This window comes from Orbicella franksi, chromosome 11, assembly GCF_964199315.1.
Source record: "Orbicella franksi chromosome 11, jaOrbFran1.1, whole genome shotgun sequence".
NCBI lineage: Eukaryota > Metazoa > Cnidaria > Anthozoa > Scleractinia > Merulinidae > Orbicella > Orbicella franksi.
The window spans coordinates 26,056,097-26,074,293 of NC_138155.1; the positions used below are offsets into that span (position 1 = coordinate 26,056,097).

General features: G+C 40.9%; 3 protein-coding genes across 3 annotated transcripts; 2 read left to right on the forward strand and 1 right to left on the reverse strand.

Moving 5' to 3' along the window:
• The first annotated feature begins 19 nt into the window (after positions 1-19).
• LOC145502961 (NADH dehydrogenase [ubiquinone] 1 alpha subcomplex subunit 12-like) lies at positions 20-709 on the forward strand. Its single transcript, XM_081482378.1, has one exon. It carries the CDS (start codon positions 75-77, stop codon positions 489-491), a length of 417 nt encoding a protein of 138 aa, XP_081338504.1. The 5' UTR covers positions 20-74; the 3' UTR covers positions 492-709.
• LOC145502957 (uncharacterized) lies at positions 592-18,141 on the forward strand. Its single transcript, XM_081482373.1, has 5 exons — positions 592-674; positions 16,199-16,418; positions 16,489-16,617; positions 16,968-17,050; positions 17,563-18,141. Exons 2-5 carry the CDS (start codon positions 16,340-16,342, stop codon positions 18,139-18,141), a joined length of 870 nt encoding a protein of 289 aa, XP_081338499.1. The 5' UTR covers positions 592-674; positions 16,199-16,339.
• On the reverse strand, positions 3,202-15,937 carry LOC145502950 (metabotropic glutamate receptor 2-like). The gene is made up of 2 exons (XM_081482361.1): positions 15,880-15,937; positions 3,202-13,879 (listed from the first exon to the last, which is right to left on the reverse strand). The coding sequence occupies exon 2, from the start codon at positions 7,161-7,163 to the stop codon at positions 3,309-3,311; it is 3,855 nt and encodes a 1,284-aa protein (XP_081338487.1). The 5' UTR covers positions 7,164-13,879; positions 15,880-15,937; the 3' UTR covers positions 3,202-3,308.
• Positions 18,142-18,197: the final 56 nt, after the last annotated feature.

Here is an 18,197-nt window from a genome sequence, read left to right on the forward strand (position 1 = left end):
TTGCAGAGGCACCCAGAGACCCACGCGCGCAGCGAAGCGATTCTGTCGGCCATATTGGTTGTTGTGCTTCAAAAATGTCGTATTTCTTGAATGCTATTCGTGCGGAGCTAAACGCCATTAAAGTTGCAGGAGGATGGAAGGCCTCTTTTTACAGGATACTTAGAGAGACCAATCTTCGTACTGGAACTCTGATAGGAACAGATAATTACGGGAACAAGTACTTCGAGAACAATTCCTACTTCATGGCCAGAAATCGTTTCGTTGTTTATCCCTATGTGGATCGTTTCACCTTTGATGGCAGCCAGATTCCTGCAGAATGGCATCGTTGGTTGCACTACATGACGGATGACCCGCCGACCAAAGTACCTCCAGAACCTCGAAAGTTTATTCAACCACACGAGACAAACAAAACAGGCACTAAGCTAGAGTATGTCCCTTACAGCACCACTCTTCCAAAGATTGAAGAATGGCAGCCTCCAAAGAACAACTGATGAACACGATTAACACCTAGTTAATCCTTGCATCTTGCCAAATTTGTACAGATTATGTAAGATGTGTTGTGGAAATTATGTGTCAAGGGATTTCAATGCAAGGTGGAACTTTGTCAGTGTGTGGCATAGACTTTTTAAAGGGCTGACTCAAATGGAACGTTGAGAATTGTCATGTGCTGTTTGGTCAGTGAGTACTTGATAAATATTTTTGGAATGAACACTGGAAGTGGTGGTTGATGTCTTGTTAGTTTCTATGTTAATGATTTTAGAGGAGGCTACTCCCAGCTATAGAAGCCTGACACCCACCAACCTCCCCCCCCCCCCTTTCCCCTGCTTTTCAACTCCCCGCCACCCCAATTTTGCCTCCAAAATGCCCCAAGAAAAGTCCCACTTCTCAGTAGGCAAAGTGGTTGCTATGATGATGATAATGATGACGAGGATGATGACGATGATGATGACAATGCCCCATTCAAATACCGTAAATCCTTGAATTAGCGCCTCCCCTCAAATAAGCACCCCCTTGGAATAAGCTCCCCTCCTATCAGCCAAAACTTAGAATAAGCGCCTCTTCTCGAATAAGTGCCCGCTCACATTTTTCTATGTAGTATAAAATTAAATTGACTTTTGATAGTTGCTACTTTTATCAAGGCTGTAACTTCCATTTTGTTGATAGAACAATAATTATTCAGTATCTTACTCGTCAAACCAAAATCAAAGTTATCACTCTAACCAATCACGAAGGACACAGACAGTAAACCAATCAAAATTTGAAGTAATTACATGTAGCTGATGCAAAGCACAAGGAAACAAGTGTGAGTGAGTCATGATTGGTTTTGGATTTACTTCTGTTAAGATGAAAAGGCAGTGTAAGTTTTTTTTTAAGCTAATTGGTAGCGTAGTTGATGCAAAACTGATTATTTTTTGACACTGAAATGAAAACCACTCTATGATATGATTTTCAAAATTTAGTAATTTGTTCCTTGAATTAATCTGAAATGTCAGTCATGTCATCTCCTGCCTTGAGCATCCCCAGGGAAGAGACTCTCTCACATGTGGGTAATGCTGTGGGCGGGAGTTGACTGACATTTCAAGCTATCCAGTTGGCATGCAGTACATTTGGTTGGTATTGATAAATTTTAAATCAGAAATCTATATACTAGTTTGGGCCATAAATGATGTATTGCCGGTTTTCACATGACGTCACTAAAATGCAAGCTACAAAACTATTGATCCTCCTGACATTTTACTTCCATGATGTATAAGAGCAGCTGAAAACTGATATTTATACTAATCTTTGCTCCAAATGGGTTCTTGGTTTTGTGATAGACTACACTTGAATTTCTAATCTTTTGTGTGACACGGCATTTACATGACGGCTGAGAGAGCGGTCATGTTGGTTAAAAATGTGACTTAATTCAGGTAATTTGGCTATCTGAACAGTTCTTGTATTAGAAAAAGTATAATTTTAATGTTTCTGAGTTCCTTGAGAGATAAATTCACGCTTTTGTAGCAAAATTCAGTGACAGATGTTTCTGTTGGTTTCCGGCCACCATGTTGGTGCCCGTCTGGATGGGCACCAGCATGGCGTCACCAAACAAATCTCTATAAATTTGGGTTAAAAGTTTCTCCGCACATCTTGCATGAGAAAAATTGCTGTGACCTGAATCTTGGCAAGAGTCTTTGCATATTTACTCTCTTTGTTTTCTCAGATTCTGAACTTTATCTATTGAACGTTTTTGATTTTTATTTTGATCTATTTTGAATGGCATGACACTGAAAACCAGCAATAGAATTAAAAAGTATAACCTTTTTTTCTAGCACTGTTTTTATTCAATCTTATCTTCTGAGATATTTCTATGCTAGCAAATCTTTATACTTACAAAGATCCTTATAAATAAATATATTCTATTACTCAAAAATATCTTGTGTAATTGGCAGGACACTCCACAAATTTATCATAAACATTTTTCCCTTTTGGTGCATCTTCTTTCTTTATTCAAGGGAAATGTCCACATAATAGCTTGCTAGGACGATGGTGCTAGTGGTACCTTTTAGGGGTTAAAAAAGCAGTTTTGTTACCTCTTTTTAGGGTGTTCAGCCTCAAAAGGTCTACAGAGGGAGCTTTAAAGGTACCTTTTAGGGTATTGAGCCAAAGAATATGACAGGAGATAACATGGTGTATTAGAATTGATACCTCTTGCCCAGAAAACAGGATCCAGTACCTCTTTTCAAAATTTCTGAGAGCACCCCTGTGCTTTTTATATGGGAGTCCTCCCTGGGGGGAAAATACTAATAAACCAACAATGAATATGGATGGCCAGCAATGTGGAGGGTCATAATGGATTACAAATGATTAACTAGGAAAATATGAAATTTGTTGTTTTGAATTTTACAAACTGACATTGGAATTTTCATACCTGAATGGTCAAAAATTATGAAATCTAGCAAAGCTTTGGTTGCACAAACTGTTTCTTAAAAGACTAACATCCTAATGTTATTTATCTGTAACTTTTTCATGACTTTTAATGGTTATTTCAAGGGAAAAGCTGACATACACAAAACGTCTTTGTCACGCGAGGTTGCGTAACTTAAGCATTTTGAACTAGCGTGACATAGTCGTTTTGAGGATAAATTTTGGGTTGACCTATTGTAAGTCCGGTACAAAACTTTTGATTCAAAATTGAGCTTACAAATATTATTTACAAGCATTTAATCTTTTTGTAAATTAGATTCTCTTTATATGAAAGGTTTGTGCCAAGCCTTTTTTAATGAGGACGAGCCGTGCGCGTTGCGTGATGGTTGCGTGACCAATGTTTTTCACAGTACAGTTTCGGCATCTCCATCTTCGCAAAGTAGCTCATCAGTCTCGGTTTTAAACTCGTCGGATTCGCCATTTATAAAAAGATGACAAACGTCTCCATTCGGCTTAGACTTACTCTTAACGTCATCTTCTCTGGGAATGTAGTTCTTTCTATGTGGAAGAAAGCGTTTGTGCTTCTCTCGCGCTTTTTTGCTCGCCATTACTTTGAAATCAAGGGAGTCTCTTCCTTCAGAGAAAGGAGCGATTAGGGAAGGCAAACTGAGAGATTCGCATCTGTAATAACTAGGGTTCCGCTGTCGTTTGACCGGCCTGTTGTCATTCACATCCAGACCACTAGACGCTAGGCGTTCATCACCAGCGATCACTTCAGCTATGCCAGTTTTTCTCTTGCGAGCAACGTTATCATTCTGATAATTCTGGTACTGTGGGTTATTCACTTTGTTAAGTATCCGATTCTTTTCTTTTTCGCCTGTTTGGCTTCTGCCATTGTTTGATAAGTGTCCGCGAAGAACTCTCAGCAAGATGTCTTTATTAGTTTTAGTGAAGTTATTTCCGCAGTGTTGGCAGGTTATGCCCAGTTCCGAGTCACTCCCTGGAAAGCTGTGCATTTTAGGGTTTGACTCGCTCTCAGTTTCACCAAGAAAGTCATCTTTATTCAAGGTACAAGTGGTAGAGTTGTCATTATCACAACGACCCTTATACGTCGTATAACCCTCTTCGCAGTTAGCTTTCTCTTCCAATCTGTCTTCTATGGTTGAAAACAATAGAACATCATTTTCGTGATAATCGCAGTCACCTTCTTCCACATCCAAACTGCCAGTGGATTTATCACGGTCGTAAAGTTGCGGTTTCAGCTGTTCTAAGCCTCTGACGAGTTCTTGACTTTCAAACACGGCGTCGTCGCTGTCACCAGTTGTCTCCAGCACCTGCTCGAGCTCGCAGTCTTCCTCGATCATATCCATGGATGCAGGGTATTGCACATTTGCAGCACTAGCTCGCCGACGGGCCGGAAACGTCCTCGGGTTCCGCTCGGAGCTGCGCTCGGGACTCGACCGAGCTCTCGACAACATGTCCGGACTGAGGGAAAAGGATCGTTTGGTTTTCTTGAACTTCGGTACGTCTTCGCTGTTTCCGCCCTCGCCATCCGTTCTGGTTATTTCGATACTAGGCAAAGAGTGGATTCGTTGTTGCCTGCCTTCTTTTACTCTCTCCGCGTTGGAATCGACGCTCAAACGTCGCACAAAGGACGCTGAAGGAGAGATGGTTCCTAGACGAATCGTCGAGGATCGCGGTTGCATGGGAACATTTTTCTCGGGCCTCCACAGAATTATGTACAGTTTAGGTACAAACATACAACAGAGAGTTGCAGAACCGCCTATGATAAACACAAAACAGGTGATGGTAGTCCTGTAGATTCCTTGTGTTCCAATGTACGTTGGAATGAAGATAGTGACAACGATGCAAGTTATGACCATAGTGAAGGTGATAAACTTAGTTTCGTTGTAATTTTCAGGCAGTTTCCGTGTTCGGAATGCCTGATAGGTGCAAGTTAATGCAAGGCCTGCATTGTACACCCACCAAATCGCCGTGCAAATGTTAGGTAGGCCTATGCACTGTTTCCAGACCTCCTTTTTGGTTTCCGAGATCAAGAGGCGGCTTCCTGTCTCGCTGAATAGAACGCAGCCTCCTCCAATGAGGCACTCTACAACGGCTAGGCAAATCACCATCAAGAGCTGCCACTTCTTGGACAAAAAGCTAGGTGTGCCAGTTTTCAAGAGTTTGCGGTTGAAAATCCTTGAGATGCGGTTTGTCTTTGTTAAAAGCGTCCCCGCTATGAGCGACGGACACAGTCCAGTCACAAAAGGAATAGCGCGACAGACCTGGTCTGTTCTATCCACAAGGAAGACGATTGGAGTAACGTAACACCAAGCGATACCAACTAACAGAATGTAACACAGTTCCTTGCTGGAAGCTCTAACCACTGGAGTCTGACGGTAGATGTAGTAGACAGTAAAGGTGCAAATGACAGCCAGGATTCCTGCCCCTGATATACAGATGATTATTACACCTAGGGTGTCACGCCAGTGTAAAGATGTGGGTTCTATCGGCTCGCAGCGCGAGTGATTATGATTGGCCCAGTCTCCTCGCGGGCATGGCGTACAATCGTCCATGTTGGTTTGGTTCGTGATAGCATTTCCACTACAAGGTCGGCATTCCCAGCAACATTTTGCGTGGTTCTTCTCAGGGTTCTTGTGAAAACCAGGCGGACAGGCTTTGCTGCACGTGGAGAAAGGGATGCCTTTTTCCGTGTGGTTCTTCAGATTATCTTTAACCATTTTCATAATTTTCATGTCCAAATCAAGACAGGAACTTTTCGATGCATTCGTGCCAAACACATCACACTCTTTGGCACCCCATTTGCCAGCTTTCACGACCTCGTAATTACCGCCTCCCAGCTGCAGATGGCGAATATCGTAAACGCCAATGGCATCGCCAAGCTCATTAAAAGAAAAGTATTCTCTAGACTTTCCCGGAAAACGCACGCTCTCCAAGTAGTTGAGAAAGTCTTGCTGTTTTACTTTCTGTGAAATTTTCGATGAGCAGTCTTTGCGAGACTGACAGCCGAGCATGTTATGTAATGCATAAGCGATTGCTAAGACTGCGTCCATAACATACTGTGCTTTGGGATAATGTCTGAATGTCTGGCGGTAGAAGGCTGGATTGTGCGCCACTTTTAAATACTCATATTCCCGCATCCAAGGATTTCGCTTGCGTCTTTTGTCATTAAAATTCGTGAAGTACTTGTCAAACTCTTTAATATGCACAACTTCGGGCACCACACCAAACATACCTCGTAGAATGTCCTCGTTGCCTTTCAAGACTTGTTTGGAATCAGCCCATGCATCTGAACCAACCCAGACGTACTTTTCCTTTGCCATATACTTGTGCTGACGGAATTTGTTGATCAGTATGTCGGCATCGTGTAGTTGAGCAAAGAGAATCACAACTCTTGCCTTAGGATTGGCTTTCATTTTTCCAAAGATCTTCTCGAATTCCTGATCTGTTGATCGCTTGGTAAACCTCTCGTCTACAGGAATACAGACATCGTAGCTATTTCCAAAGCTGGCGAGTGCATGTTTGAACGCTTCAATGCCCGACCGTCCGTACTCGCTGTCCGAAGCCAGTGTGATGACATAGTTCCATTTCATAGCGCGAACCAGATCCGCCATGACTTTTGCCTGCAGCATGTCATTGGGTACTGTCCTCAAGAAGTAACGGAATCTGACTTGGTTACTTAACAAACTGCTAGTCGATGCGTAACTCACCACTGGTACATAAAACAATCCGCATAGGTTCGTAACTGCCATCGACACGCCACTGTACGCCGCACCGACGACGGCAACGGTCTGTAGTTGTTCGTCGGGCGGCTTCGTGCCCGAGCATTCTTGTACGTGAGCGTTGCGAATGAACGAGAAATTCAGCGACTCGCGAACAGCGTAGTCTCCGCTACCACAAGTGTCCTTAATGTCCATGCCAATGGTAATGTTTGGTAACACGATGTCTTTAAGTGGCCCTTCGTTTATCATATCCATAGTAAAAAGCATCGCTTCGACGGCTTCAAAGCCGCGGGTGTTTAACAATCCTTGGCAAGTGAACGAATTTGGATTTTGCTGTTCTTCGGCTTCAGTTGGGGAGAAATGAACGGGTGACAGGCCACCAATGATGAAGTCTCCTTTTGTGAACACATAGCTTAAGCTTTCGCTTTTTCCTTTGTAGTTCTGTACAAGGTCGACTTGGCTCACAGACCAGATAAACCACAAGATTATGAAAGCTGTCGAGTTTTTCTTCATTATAGCTGCAGTTATGCACAGGATCGATCGTTATCGCTCTAACATGGGACTGGAATCAGATGTTCTGTTATGGTAGTTTCTGTCCAGGCAAGCAAACCATAGTGTTGTTCTGAGTGTATCGTGCCGACCAAACTTAGGCCCTGGTAATTAAAACAAAGCATGGAAATGCAATAAACAGGACATCCATATGTCATATTGAGTGTTCAAAGGTCCCTGAAATAACAACAGCAGACGGTTTTATGACTTAGCGTAGATTGGTTGAAGAACAATGGGGGCTTGAGGACTAAAAAAGGACCATTCTAACAATTCCCACAGGAAACCATTTTTAATTTAACAAGGTTTTCCGAACGAAACAAACTGAACGGTGCTATGGAGACTAACTAAAAATTGCAATCTTAAGAGGGTCAAAAAGGGTGTGAAACGCTCTTAGACCCTGGTAAAAAGTTTAAAGAAAGTCGGTCGCAGTTGTTGTAATGGTTAACGAGGGCAAAGTTTTCGCGCAATCTTTGTTTGACCGATTTGTATTGCTGACAATGTTCCAATTGTTTGTACTTTTTGTATTCACTCTTCACGTTTTATAATTAGGAGGGGTAATTGATAAAATTAATGCTTTGCTCAGATCAAGCCTTAAGGTTGGTTCTTAGAAGTCAGTGTGGTATGTATGCAATGTGATACTCAGAATGTGTTACTCAGAATGTGTTAACAGCGTTCGCGCGGGCGGGCGTTCAGCGCTGCACCGTTCAATAATCACGTTTCCAAAACAAAACAGTGAACAATTGACAAGAAGTAATCACTATCTTAGGAACAAAACAAAACCTAAAACAGGCCTGAGTATTTAAATGTCATTTATACAGACATAAGGCAAACCTTAGTGACATAAGCTTGAATTCTCCGCCGAGAAAATCCACGTTAAATCCAATTAGCACCGCGATAACATCTCATCGCTTTAGTGAGATGCTGAAATCCTTTTAACGGTTCGCGGAAACATCTGCTGTCGCTATTTTCAGTGAAAATACCATGCGCGTTTATTAATGAAGAATGCAGATTAAAATAGCTTTTCAAGTACGCACTCTGCGTATTAAAAGCCTTTTGTTCTAAAAGCGAGAAGCGGAAAGGGGAAGCGGAAAACAAAGCGAACGAAAAATTAGCTGTTCTGACGCTTTTGAGTGTGTTGCTTTTACGCCTCTTTTCACTGACGCAAAAGAAAGTGAAACTACACGAAGTTTTTAGCTTCTTTTGCGAATAAGGCTAAAAGCTTCCCGTGTTCAATATGCCAGAATTTAAGATCATTCTGCTGTCTGTCAGTCGATAACTGAGACAACTGGTCGCATTTCAAAAAAAATTCTTCGACTCGATCGAGACTTAACAACGAGAAACGAAGTCAACGTCAAAATATGCTTGTTGCAGTTGCTCTTTAAAATAATAGGTTGCTTGGTTGGATAAGTAACGTTTAAAGCCTTTTTAGACGGCTGGAAGAGCCTAGCAACTTAACTACGTAAAACGGAAGTTTTGAAATGAGATTATTATGTTGGAACTGTCAAAATTTCAGTCGAAAGGCGCTGGAAAGACGTTAACTTTATTTGCTTGAAACACCACCTGTATACGTAACAAATTTTCAGTCTTCTTTAGTTCATAACGCGGCATAATGGCCGAGGCTCCGTCACGATGTAGAAAAACACTTTTGTTGCCTGCGAACAGACATCATAAGCTTATTTCACGAGCTTCCTGTGTCGGAAAAGGCACGAACGATGACCAGTGTTAAACTAAAAGCACACTCGTTGCCCCTCAATTGATTAAACAGCAGCACAATTTTACCTGATCTCGAGAAGTCCCCGTACTCTCGATCATATAAAAACCAACCTTAAGGCTGTAATTTTAACGAAGTCGATTTTTCGTGTTTGTTCGGCGATAAAATGGCGAAAATTTCACGTCGCGAAATGATAAATCGGCATTTTTTTTGTTGTTTTTGAAGAAATGTTTCCTTGAAATTGGTGCATGATACGAAACATTGCCCTTCCAAAATTTTTAACTGGAATTTCTGGTAATGAGCTTTTGAGCTTCGCAGCATTGCTGAATAGAAAGTATACCTTCTAACTCTATCACCAAATTCTCAGAGCTAATCTTCAAAGAAATATAAGGCTATCAGTAAGGAGATTTAGGATTTTGATCCATATCCTTTGTTCGTTTTGAGAATTCAATAGTGTATGAAGGTTACAAGGAAAAGAACTGAGAATGGGGCCTTGCTGCATCATTGTGCGGTTAGTCATTGTTCGTGTGTTCTTTCAAGACTTTCAAAGTTGATAGGACCCAAAAAGAACAAGGATTGTGCATGTTCCCCCAATGTTTCCCAGTTTTGCAATTAACGAGAATCGGAGCATGCGAGCAGTTGCAAAAATTTTGCGAGCACGAGCAACCGTGCACTCATCTAATGTCTACGAGCAATTCGAGCAAAGACCAAATTTTGCGAGCGCTTTTTAATAGAATAGGACCATTCGATACCCCTGTTGTGAAATGCATCGGACGTCAAAACGTTTTGTTTGCTGGTTACAATACTGAAGGGAGTTAGACACAATTTGCGCTGTTCTTGATATCTTGTGGTCTTTGTGACGGGAAATACGGCTCTTGAGCTAACGTATCGTAGAAAAAAACTTGTTACTTAGCTCTTATTAAACGAGCAGGAGGTCTGTATGGGAGAATCTTGACCGAGGCCGTGAGTACAGACCGAACGCAGTGAGGTCTGTACACACGACCGAGGTCAAGGTTCTCCTATACAGGCCGAGTAAGCTCGGTTAATAAGATGTTTATTATATGGCAAGCGGGAGAAATTTAATTTATTTAATGTAACTGGTTTGTACTAGCCGACATTTTGCGATGTGAGCTCGGCTTTCCGCTGGATCTTTCTTTGACCTTTTTCCATTCAGTCGCCGTACGCTCCGCTATTATGTGCTCTCAGCGTTAGATTTTGGTGAATTTAAACGCTTCGACAGTAGCATTTATCGAAATCTGAGGGAAATGTCCTTGCTTATTTAATGTAGCTGGTTTGTTAACTAGCCAACATTTTGCTTGCGAACGGCGATGAGCTGAACATAAATCTGCCGAAGTGTTCTCGTCCTCTTTACTTTTCTTTTCTTTTCTTATCACACTTTTTGGCACTGCCATAAATAAATATTTTTAGAAGAAAATAGCTAATATTTTTGCATTAAAGTTTGCGACTTTTCCCCGCAAAACATTAGCGGTCTAGATGCCGGTCTAGATGGGAAAATCTAGACCGCTTTCAATATCGATTTCAGCCAATCAAATTCGTGAATTCGGTAGTTCCCAGTCCTTGTGAGACACAGCCATGTAATAAGTACTGTTAAAAGATCGGTTGTGGTGATTATCGTCCTGCTAGCAGGGCGGTTTCGTTTTTTAGGAGAAAATGAAAGCGATCTGTGGTTTCGAAGGAACAAAATATGGCGGTTGGCGGAGTGTACACCCCAGACCCCTTAAAACAGACCTTCGTAACTGCAAGCGTATAAGATGGCTAAAAAGAAGTCGCTGGTTATTAACTTGTTACACTCGTAAGACTTATCTAGTTTTGGCCTCCACAGACTAGACATTTAGTTGTCGACAACTAAATGTTATTGACAGCTGCGGCCGATGCGAGCATTCCAATTGGAGTGTTAGTTGTCGATGTGTAAGTAAGACCTTGGGAACTTATAAGTTCACTGTGCACGAACCGATGATTCGCACACACGGGAACTGAAAACGACCAAAAACGTTGTTGTCGACAAATATAACTTGTCTACAAATAAAGCAGCTTCCCTTTTCGAAAAGGGAATCTGCTTAGTTTTCCATAACTAAAAATTTAGCGTTTAGTTGTCGACAACTCATCTCACACGCAACACTCTTTCTTTAGTTGTCGATAACAAATAGTTTTCTGTTGCAAATAGTTGTCGACAACTAAATGTCTAGTCTGTGGAGGTCTTTAGAGTTGTTTCTTTTTCTGACTCGATGATTAAAGCGAGTCCATGTGTCCTAGGCTTAATCATGCAGATTGAGTATAGGTTGCGACAAGAAATTAAAATGGGTCCTTGAAATTAGTACAACTCATTTGTTATTGTTTTTCAAACTAGAATTGGCCGTTAGTAAATTACAGAATGAGAACTTTAACCTATATGCTTACCCAGCAAAATCTGACTCATCTTAATTTAACCTGTCCCATGAAAACACGAAATTTCGTGCCATGTAATTTAGCCTTCTTTTTTGAAACGACGAGGAAAGAAAATAACGACTGCTAATTCGAGCTAATGGTCCACCTGCGCTATGAATCCAGACAACCACATATCCAAAAACAAAGGACCTGTTTGAACAGTTCGAGATTATGCCTTTTGTGCTAAACGTGAGGTATACTGATCTTGCTAATTACCAACCGCGTTGAATTTTGTCTCGTTGATAATTTTTTCTAAAACACAGTGCAAGTTATGGACTTCTGTCATGTAGTTTCGAATATACGTACTTTAAAGCGAAATTCTGATCACATGTATCACATGTATGTATGTAGGCAGAGGGGAAAATAGTGTTTGGCAACAATTTTCAGGCTTGCCTGACCAAAATTTGAATTAGTTCTTTCACAATTGTCGTTGTTATCAGAATATCTTGGATTTCCTTTGTTTTTATTCCCTTTCATGCCACAAGTAATCTATTCATGTACTAGTCTAGACATTGTGTTATAAATAACGCCTTGTAACCGCATTCGGCTAATTCCCAGAACTGTGTAGCACCATTGAAAAGTTATTGCGTGTCTGGGGCTAAGAAGGTTTATCATCAAAAGACGTAACTGATAAATTGTGCACACGAAAGCACATTTCTTCTCTGAGCTGTGTCCACCATTGAAAAGATATCTGCGCGTCACCTACAAACTCTAATCCCGAAAGCACATTTCCGCATCCTTTCTTAGTTTTATCACATTTGGAGACAATAACAAAGATATCAACCTCGTTTTCAAGGTTTCCCATTAACTATCGCCGTGTCCGCCATCTTGGATAAACATTCGCCATGCACTAGAAACGAGAAGAAATCTGGAAAAAGAAACCTGGGACGAGTCGCATCTCGCAGTCGCTTCTGGGACTCAGTTCTACAAGCCACTGCGAGATGAGACTTGCCCCAGCTTTCTTCTCGTTTCTAAAGTGTTGAATGGGAACGAGGTTGGAGGAATTTTTCGATCTCAGCTGCGCTTGTTCCTTGAGCATTATTTTTATACAAAGATCTCACATGGTTAGCTTTGAAGAGCTATGTATAGATAACCCTTGTTTTGTGGTCAGCTTCTGTGACGGCGTTACCTAAATTAAATTGAAGTTTTTCTCATGAGTTGGTCGACCTTTCGGAGAATGGTTATCACTTAAATCTTTCCTCCTCATCATGGTCAAGTAACATTTTTTATGCACAATTTAGTAGAATTTACTCTTCATAGCCTCGTACAATCTGGAGTAATATAAATTTCCCTGAGATTATTGAGCGAACAACAACAACAACAAAAATAGACGTGGGAAAACAAATGGCCGCTCGAATTGGGTACTAACAGGACGGGCAATTCTACTTTTATCGTCTATTCGATCACAGGTTATTAAATCACTTATTTTATAGTGAGTCGTTAGATAATTATGCACGTGCAACTCACCCGGTTTTAGTTTCATTTTTTGCTTTCGATTATCATTGTTGCCTCAGAATGCAATTCAAGACGAAATCACCTCTTTCAGGAAATTCGATTAGGCTAGTTTAAATTTTTTTCCCCATGTTTTAGGTTGTCATTGATTGTTTGGGATTTTTTTTTTCTTTTGAATGTCTCTTTCATCGACGAATGGAAACAGATCTAATCATTTACGTAAATCATAATAGATGCGCTTTTTGATTCGGCCGAAATTTTTTCCAGTCAGAAATTTTAAAAACGACAAACATCCGTTAGTGCTACTTTTCATGTATGCAATTTTAGCAGTAGTCCTAGATTAATCCGAAAATACCAAGCGGCCCTTTAAACAGAGAAAACTACAGCTAATTATAGATCGGTAATTGCCACATTTACGAATTTCAGTGTGATCAACAAACGTGGCTCGGGAACTGCTCCCTCAGACTACATGGCGACGTTTTTGTCTAATCTTTGTTTCTCCGCTTGGAAAGATCGACGACTCAAACATACCGGAAAGAAACGCAAATCAATTAAGACAGGTCGCCAGGCAGGTCGGTCTTGTTGACTGGACGACAAACCTAAATGATATATTTTGTAATCGCTGCTATTGCGAAATATGTATATATTGGTGGGCGTTAAGTTCCGACCCTCGCCATTCAATATTTGCTAATCACAGAATTAAACCAGGACAAAGGGACAAGTTAGTTTGAGCACTTACCAAATTTTGATTGTAAGCTTGCTGCGATTCAATTTTTTTTTCTCTCAACTTAAAGGCTATTTAAGGCCAACAACTGAAATTAGTCATAGAAACGCAGTTGACTTCTAGATCAGAGTTGTTCAAAGGCATATTTTGGGAAGGAGATGACGTTAGCAATAACGTCATTTAAGTGGATCACGTGGGGATAGCTTAACCAATCTCAAACAAGCACTCACCACGAAATAAATGTTTTGTCATCTAACACTGAGGAAAGGAGCGCGTTGAAGAGTTATAACGAAAATCTGCCGTTGACCCGTCTCCTCTGTTCGTTTTTCATGAAGGCTGAAGCAGACCCTGAAAAAAGAACACAAATTATCTGTTAAACACCGGTCAAACGATAACAACATTTTAACGTAACATATCGCAACATTGTTGGGCGCAACATGTTGCGCTCGTTTGGCCACCCTATTGCGACTTGTTGCGACATGTTGGATGTTGCTGGCTCAAATTCGACCATTTCAAATTTGACCCTACATGTCGCAACATGTTGCGCCCAACAATGTTGCGATATGTTGTTTCGAAATGTTGTGATAAACACGTGATACTGCTTGTCAAGCGCTACGCCCGTGGTGTTGTCAGGCGCTCAAAACCTAACCATCAAGCACCACGTTCACGATCCAGCCTGAGGACGAGGAAGCACGTGCTGTGAAAGAACCGACCGGCAAATTTAAAAGGTCGATTTTCGCCAGACAATGCTAATAGAAGAACGATGTACAACGTGACTAATAAAACGCGAGTAAACAGAGCCGAGGTCTTCCCATCGTCCTTTGTGCGCTGTTTTCCTAACACAGTATTACGATTACCAGTTGAGTAAGGCGCGACGAAAGTTTGGTCACCAGGTTTGTGAAAATCTTTTTGTTGTCACAGGCAACTGACTCCGTTTCCAGTGGCAACTTATCGGCCTTTGACGTCATTGGGAGCAAAGCGCGCGATGTTGTAGGCGACGCGACAGGCGACGCACGGCTTTGTTACCAATGGAAACGAGGTAAGTTGCCCGTGACAACACTATAATTTATAAGGCTAAAACTTCGTCACCAAACTTCCGTCGTGTCTTACTCAACTGATAATCAAAATAAGGGGACACCCTTAGTACCATGTTCTTTTCAGTTGAAAGAAAAAGAATAAAAACTTTTAGGCGAGCAATCGGTCAGGCTGCAATTTCCTGATTGAAAAGCAAGTCCTCTAGATATCCATCCAGGCTTTCCTTTGTTTGTTGTTGTTTAGTTTTTTTTTTTTTTTTTAATTTTCTCTTTCATTTCGCTTGGGAATTTGAACCGATGGCGATTGAGACTTGTTTCAAAATTTAGCAATCAGACACAAACAATTAACAGAACGCGCGACCCTTAAAAGTTGGAAAAGGGTTTTAAACACAAGTCTGAGATTACAATTCTGTGATTGATGTAGATGGCTGCAAGCGGAACCCATGCCCATTAAAATCGACCTGTGATTATGCAATCAAACTGATTAACCTGTGACAATATTTTTTGGTTTTATTTTTGTTTTCTCGTGTGTGTTTTTGCGATAAACACTAGCACCCTGAGGGGAATCTTCAAACGAAAGCTAGAACGTTTTACTTTGACTGTTTTTCTTTTCGCGGCCTCAAGTTTATCTCTGTCTCTGAGGGTCTGGCGATGACAGTAATTAACCACGGTGAATCGTTATTTTTTTTTGTCCTAGTCACCTGTCCTTTACGATTCTCCACCAGAGTTATTATTCTAAAGGGAACATGAGAAATTAAGATTACGTCTGCAATAACCATTTGCAATGAACGTTACATAAAACGGTCCATTTTATCCCAGAACGATAATTTTCACTTCAGTACTTTGTTTCAAATATTACCCAATAACACAGTAGCAAAAAATAAAATATCTTTCAACGAACTGTTCGCAAACTGTTGTTTTCTCTTACGGGGACGGAATGGACGAAAACAGGAGGTGCCTAATCCCTTTTAGCCTAATACTCCCTGTCTCTGATTTTGAGAGAAAAACAAAATACCTTTCTTGTGCGACGAAAAACGCAAAATCTGCTGCTTCTGAGATTCGAATTAATCGTGTGTCTTCGGCGGCCTATTCGATGCTAGCGATTTCACGGTAAATGTTACTAGGCCGAGGAGAAGAAACAAAAGGCCCTGAAAAACACTTCGATACAGTACACTGTGAACGTACCATTCGCTTGGTGCTATAAATCGATGCGAAGCGAAAAGTCCTTCAACAGCGACGCACAAATAGACCGTTGAATCTGCCTTAATATTTCAATATACTCTGTTCTGTAGGTTGAAAATAAATTAATATTACCTTTAACAACCACTACGAGTCGCAAACAGGCCGGGCGATGATAGCTGATTACGCTTGGGCTAACTTAGACCAAGAGACGGCTGCAAACGGCAATGTTCAAGGTAAATAAGCTAAGCAAATGAGGCTAATTACATGCAATTAACTGAATTACCAATGATAGTTCATTAAGGTTTTTTGGAAATTATCTCCAATTGATCATAACTACAGCAATTAGTATCTTATTTTAAAACAACGCCTTGGATGAAAATTACATTGTCTCTAAAGTGGAGAAAAGTAATTATAAAGGACCCGCATAGTTTTAAAACAATTTGAATTTCAGATTTGGTAGCCAGAGAGATGATTGCAAATACAGATCGTGAGGGGATTGGGGTTGAGAAGGGTTTCGACGCGAAGAAGATTGGGACCGAGCTAGTCAATCCACCAATCACAGTCAAAAGCCGGGAAATTCGAAAGTATCAACATGGCCGCCGATGGAAAACACAGCGTTCCTCAGGTCGCTTCTCGTTTGTGCGACAATCAAAATAATCCTCAGGAAAAAGGTAAAAAATTCGTAAAATTGTGACGGTTCTTTTTTGATTACAAGCTGTCATTTGATTTGCTAATTTTCAGCCGCGAATACGAAAGAATATCCTTGGCAAGCGGAGTTAAAAACAACTCGTGATCACAGGATTATAAACGACATTCTCGAACGAAGAAGCGTAGAGATTCGAATTCTTTACGAGCAGTGCCAAGAGTCCGGTAAGTGACTTATTTAGTGCCTTCAAATGAAATCATGTTTGCTAGTCTCCTAGTCTGTACTTGTTATAAAGTGAATCAAGACAATCGAGTGTCGAGCCTAAATTAGATTGTCCATCAAAATCTCCAAACCCCATGCATGCAAGGTTGTTAATATGGCTCCCTTTTCTAATATTCGATTTAGTTCCAGTTCATTAAAAGGAATTTTTAGGATAGTCACTCACCAATGATCTTTCCTCACTGTTTCATTGATATCTGCCTTGACTGGTTTAGCCCAGAGGACAATTAATGAGTGTTAAGTGTTTACACTGAGCTGACCTTGATTGATAAGCTTAATATATAAACTCCCACAGATGATCAATGCCGCTGCCTTGAGGAAGAATGGTTGGCCTTAGTGACTGAGAAGGACAGAAATCTTCGACAACAAATTGAAGAGGTATAAACATGATTTTCACAACCTTCACGTACAGGAATTTCGCATTGATTTGGGTTGCCACTAGTTGGCAAGGGGTAGAGGCACTGTCGCCCTGTTTATCTGTAACTAAGGCTTTAGGGGGAGACTTGTATTTATATCTGAGCTATGTATTTCACCAAAAAAGACTGTAGGTCCCTTAGACTTGAAGGGAACTGTAATCCTTTCAAATTGTAATGATTATTTTAATGTCAAAAAGAGATGAAATTATGTGGAGTAACAGAGGTTATTTCAATAACCTGATGTAAGATGCAGAGGAAACCCTCCTTATGGCCACCCCATTAATCCAGCCACCTTGTTAATTACGGCCAATTTATTGTGGCCAGAACAGAAGTTCAGTCAGTCACTTTCTTATTTAAATAGCCACCCCATTAATACAGCTAGATTTTTGCAGCCAGTTGGTGGTTGGATTAATAGGGTTCCACTGTTCTAAGCTTTTCTTAATTTATGCACAATCCCTATCTTTTATTCCACAGGAGAATGAACAAGCTAAGAATAATCAAATGAAACAACTCTACCTAATCCTTGAAACTCTGGGCACTTTCGCCTTTACCAAACCAAAAGAGGCCATTCTGAAGCGAAATCTTGCAAAGGTGTACCAACAAGTTGGGAAATACTGTAGCAGAAATAACATAGATGTTACAACAAAAAGTACAGGTGGTGGTCCTACCGCACCCCTTCCCCCACAAATGCTGATACCACCTCCCCCTCCTCCACCCCCTCTGACTCCACTCACTAATAACAAAGCAACAGCTGAGAAAGATTCTAGAAATCTTGTGAGAAAGAGGAGTATGTCAACTACAAAGAACCCAAGAACCCCGCAAAGTCAAGCTAATGAAGAACTCCTCAAAAGAATCAGGAAGGGCTGTAGATCTGAGTTACGAAGCACACCTGTTAAACGTTCTCCTGGTGGGACACCGTTCAAACGACAGAGGCGCATGTCTGACAGTGACACTTCTGACATGCTTACTGTGGCTTTGAAGAGGAAATTCCAAAATGTGGCTGTTCAAAGCCCGAAAGAAAATGAATCTCCACAGTCAGTAATGTCTCCTTGAGGTTTGCAATAGAATCTGCCTATAGCCATTTTAAGGAAAAAAAGAAAGTTCTTTTA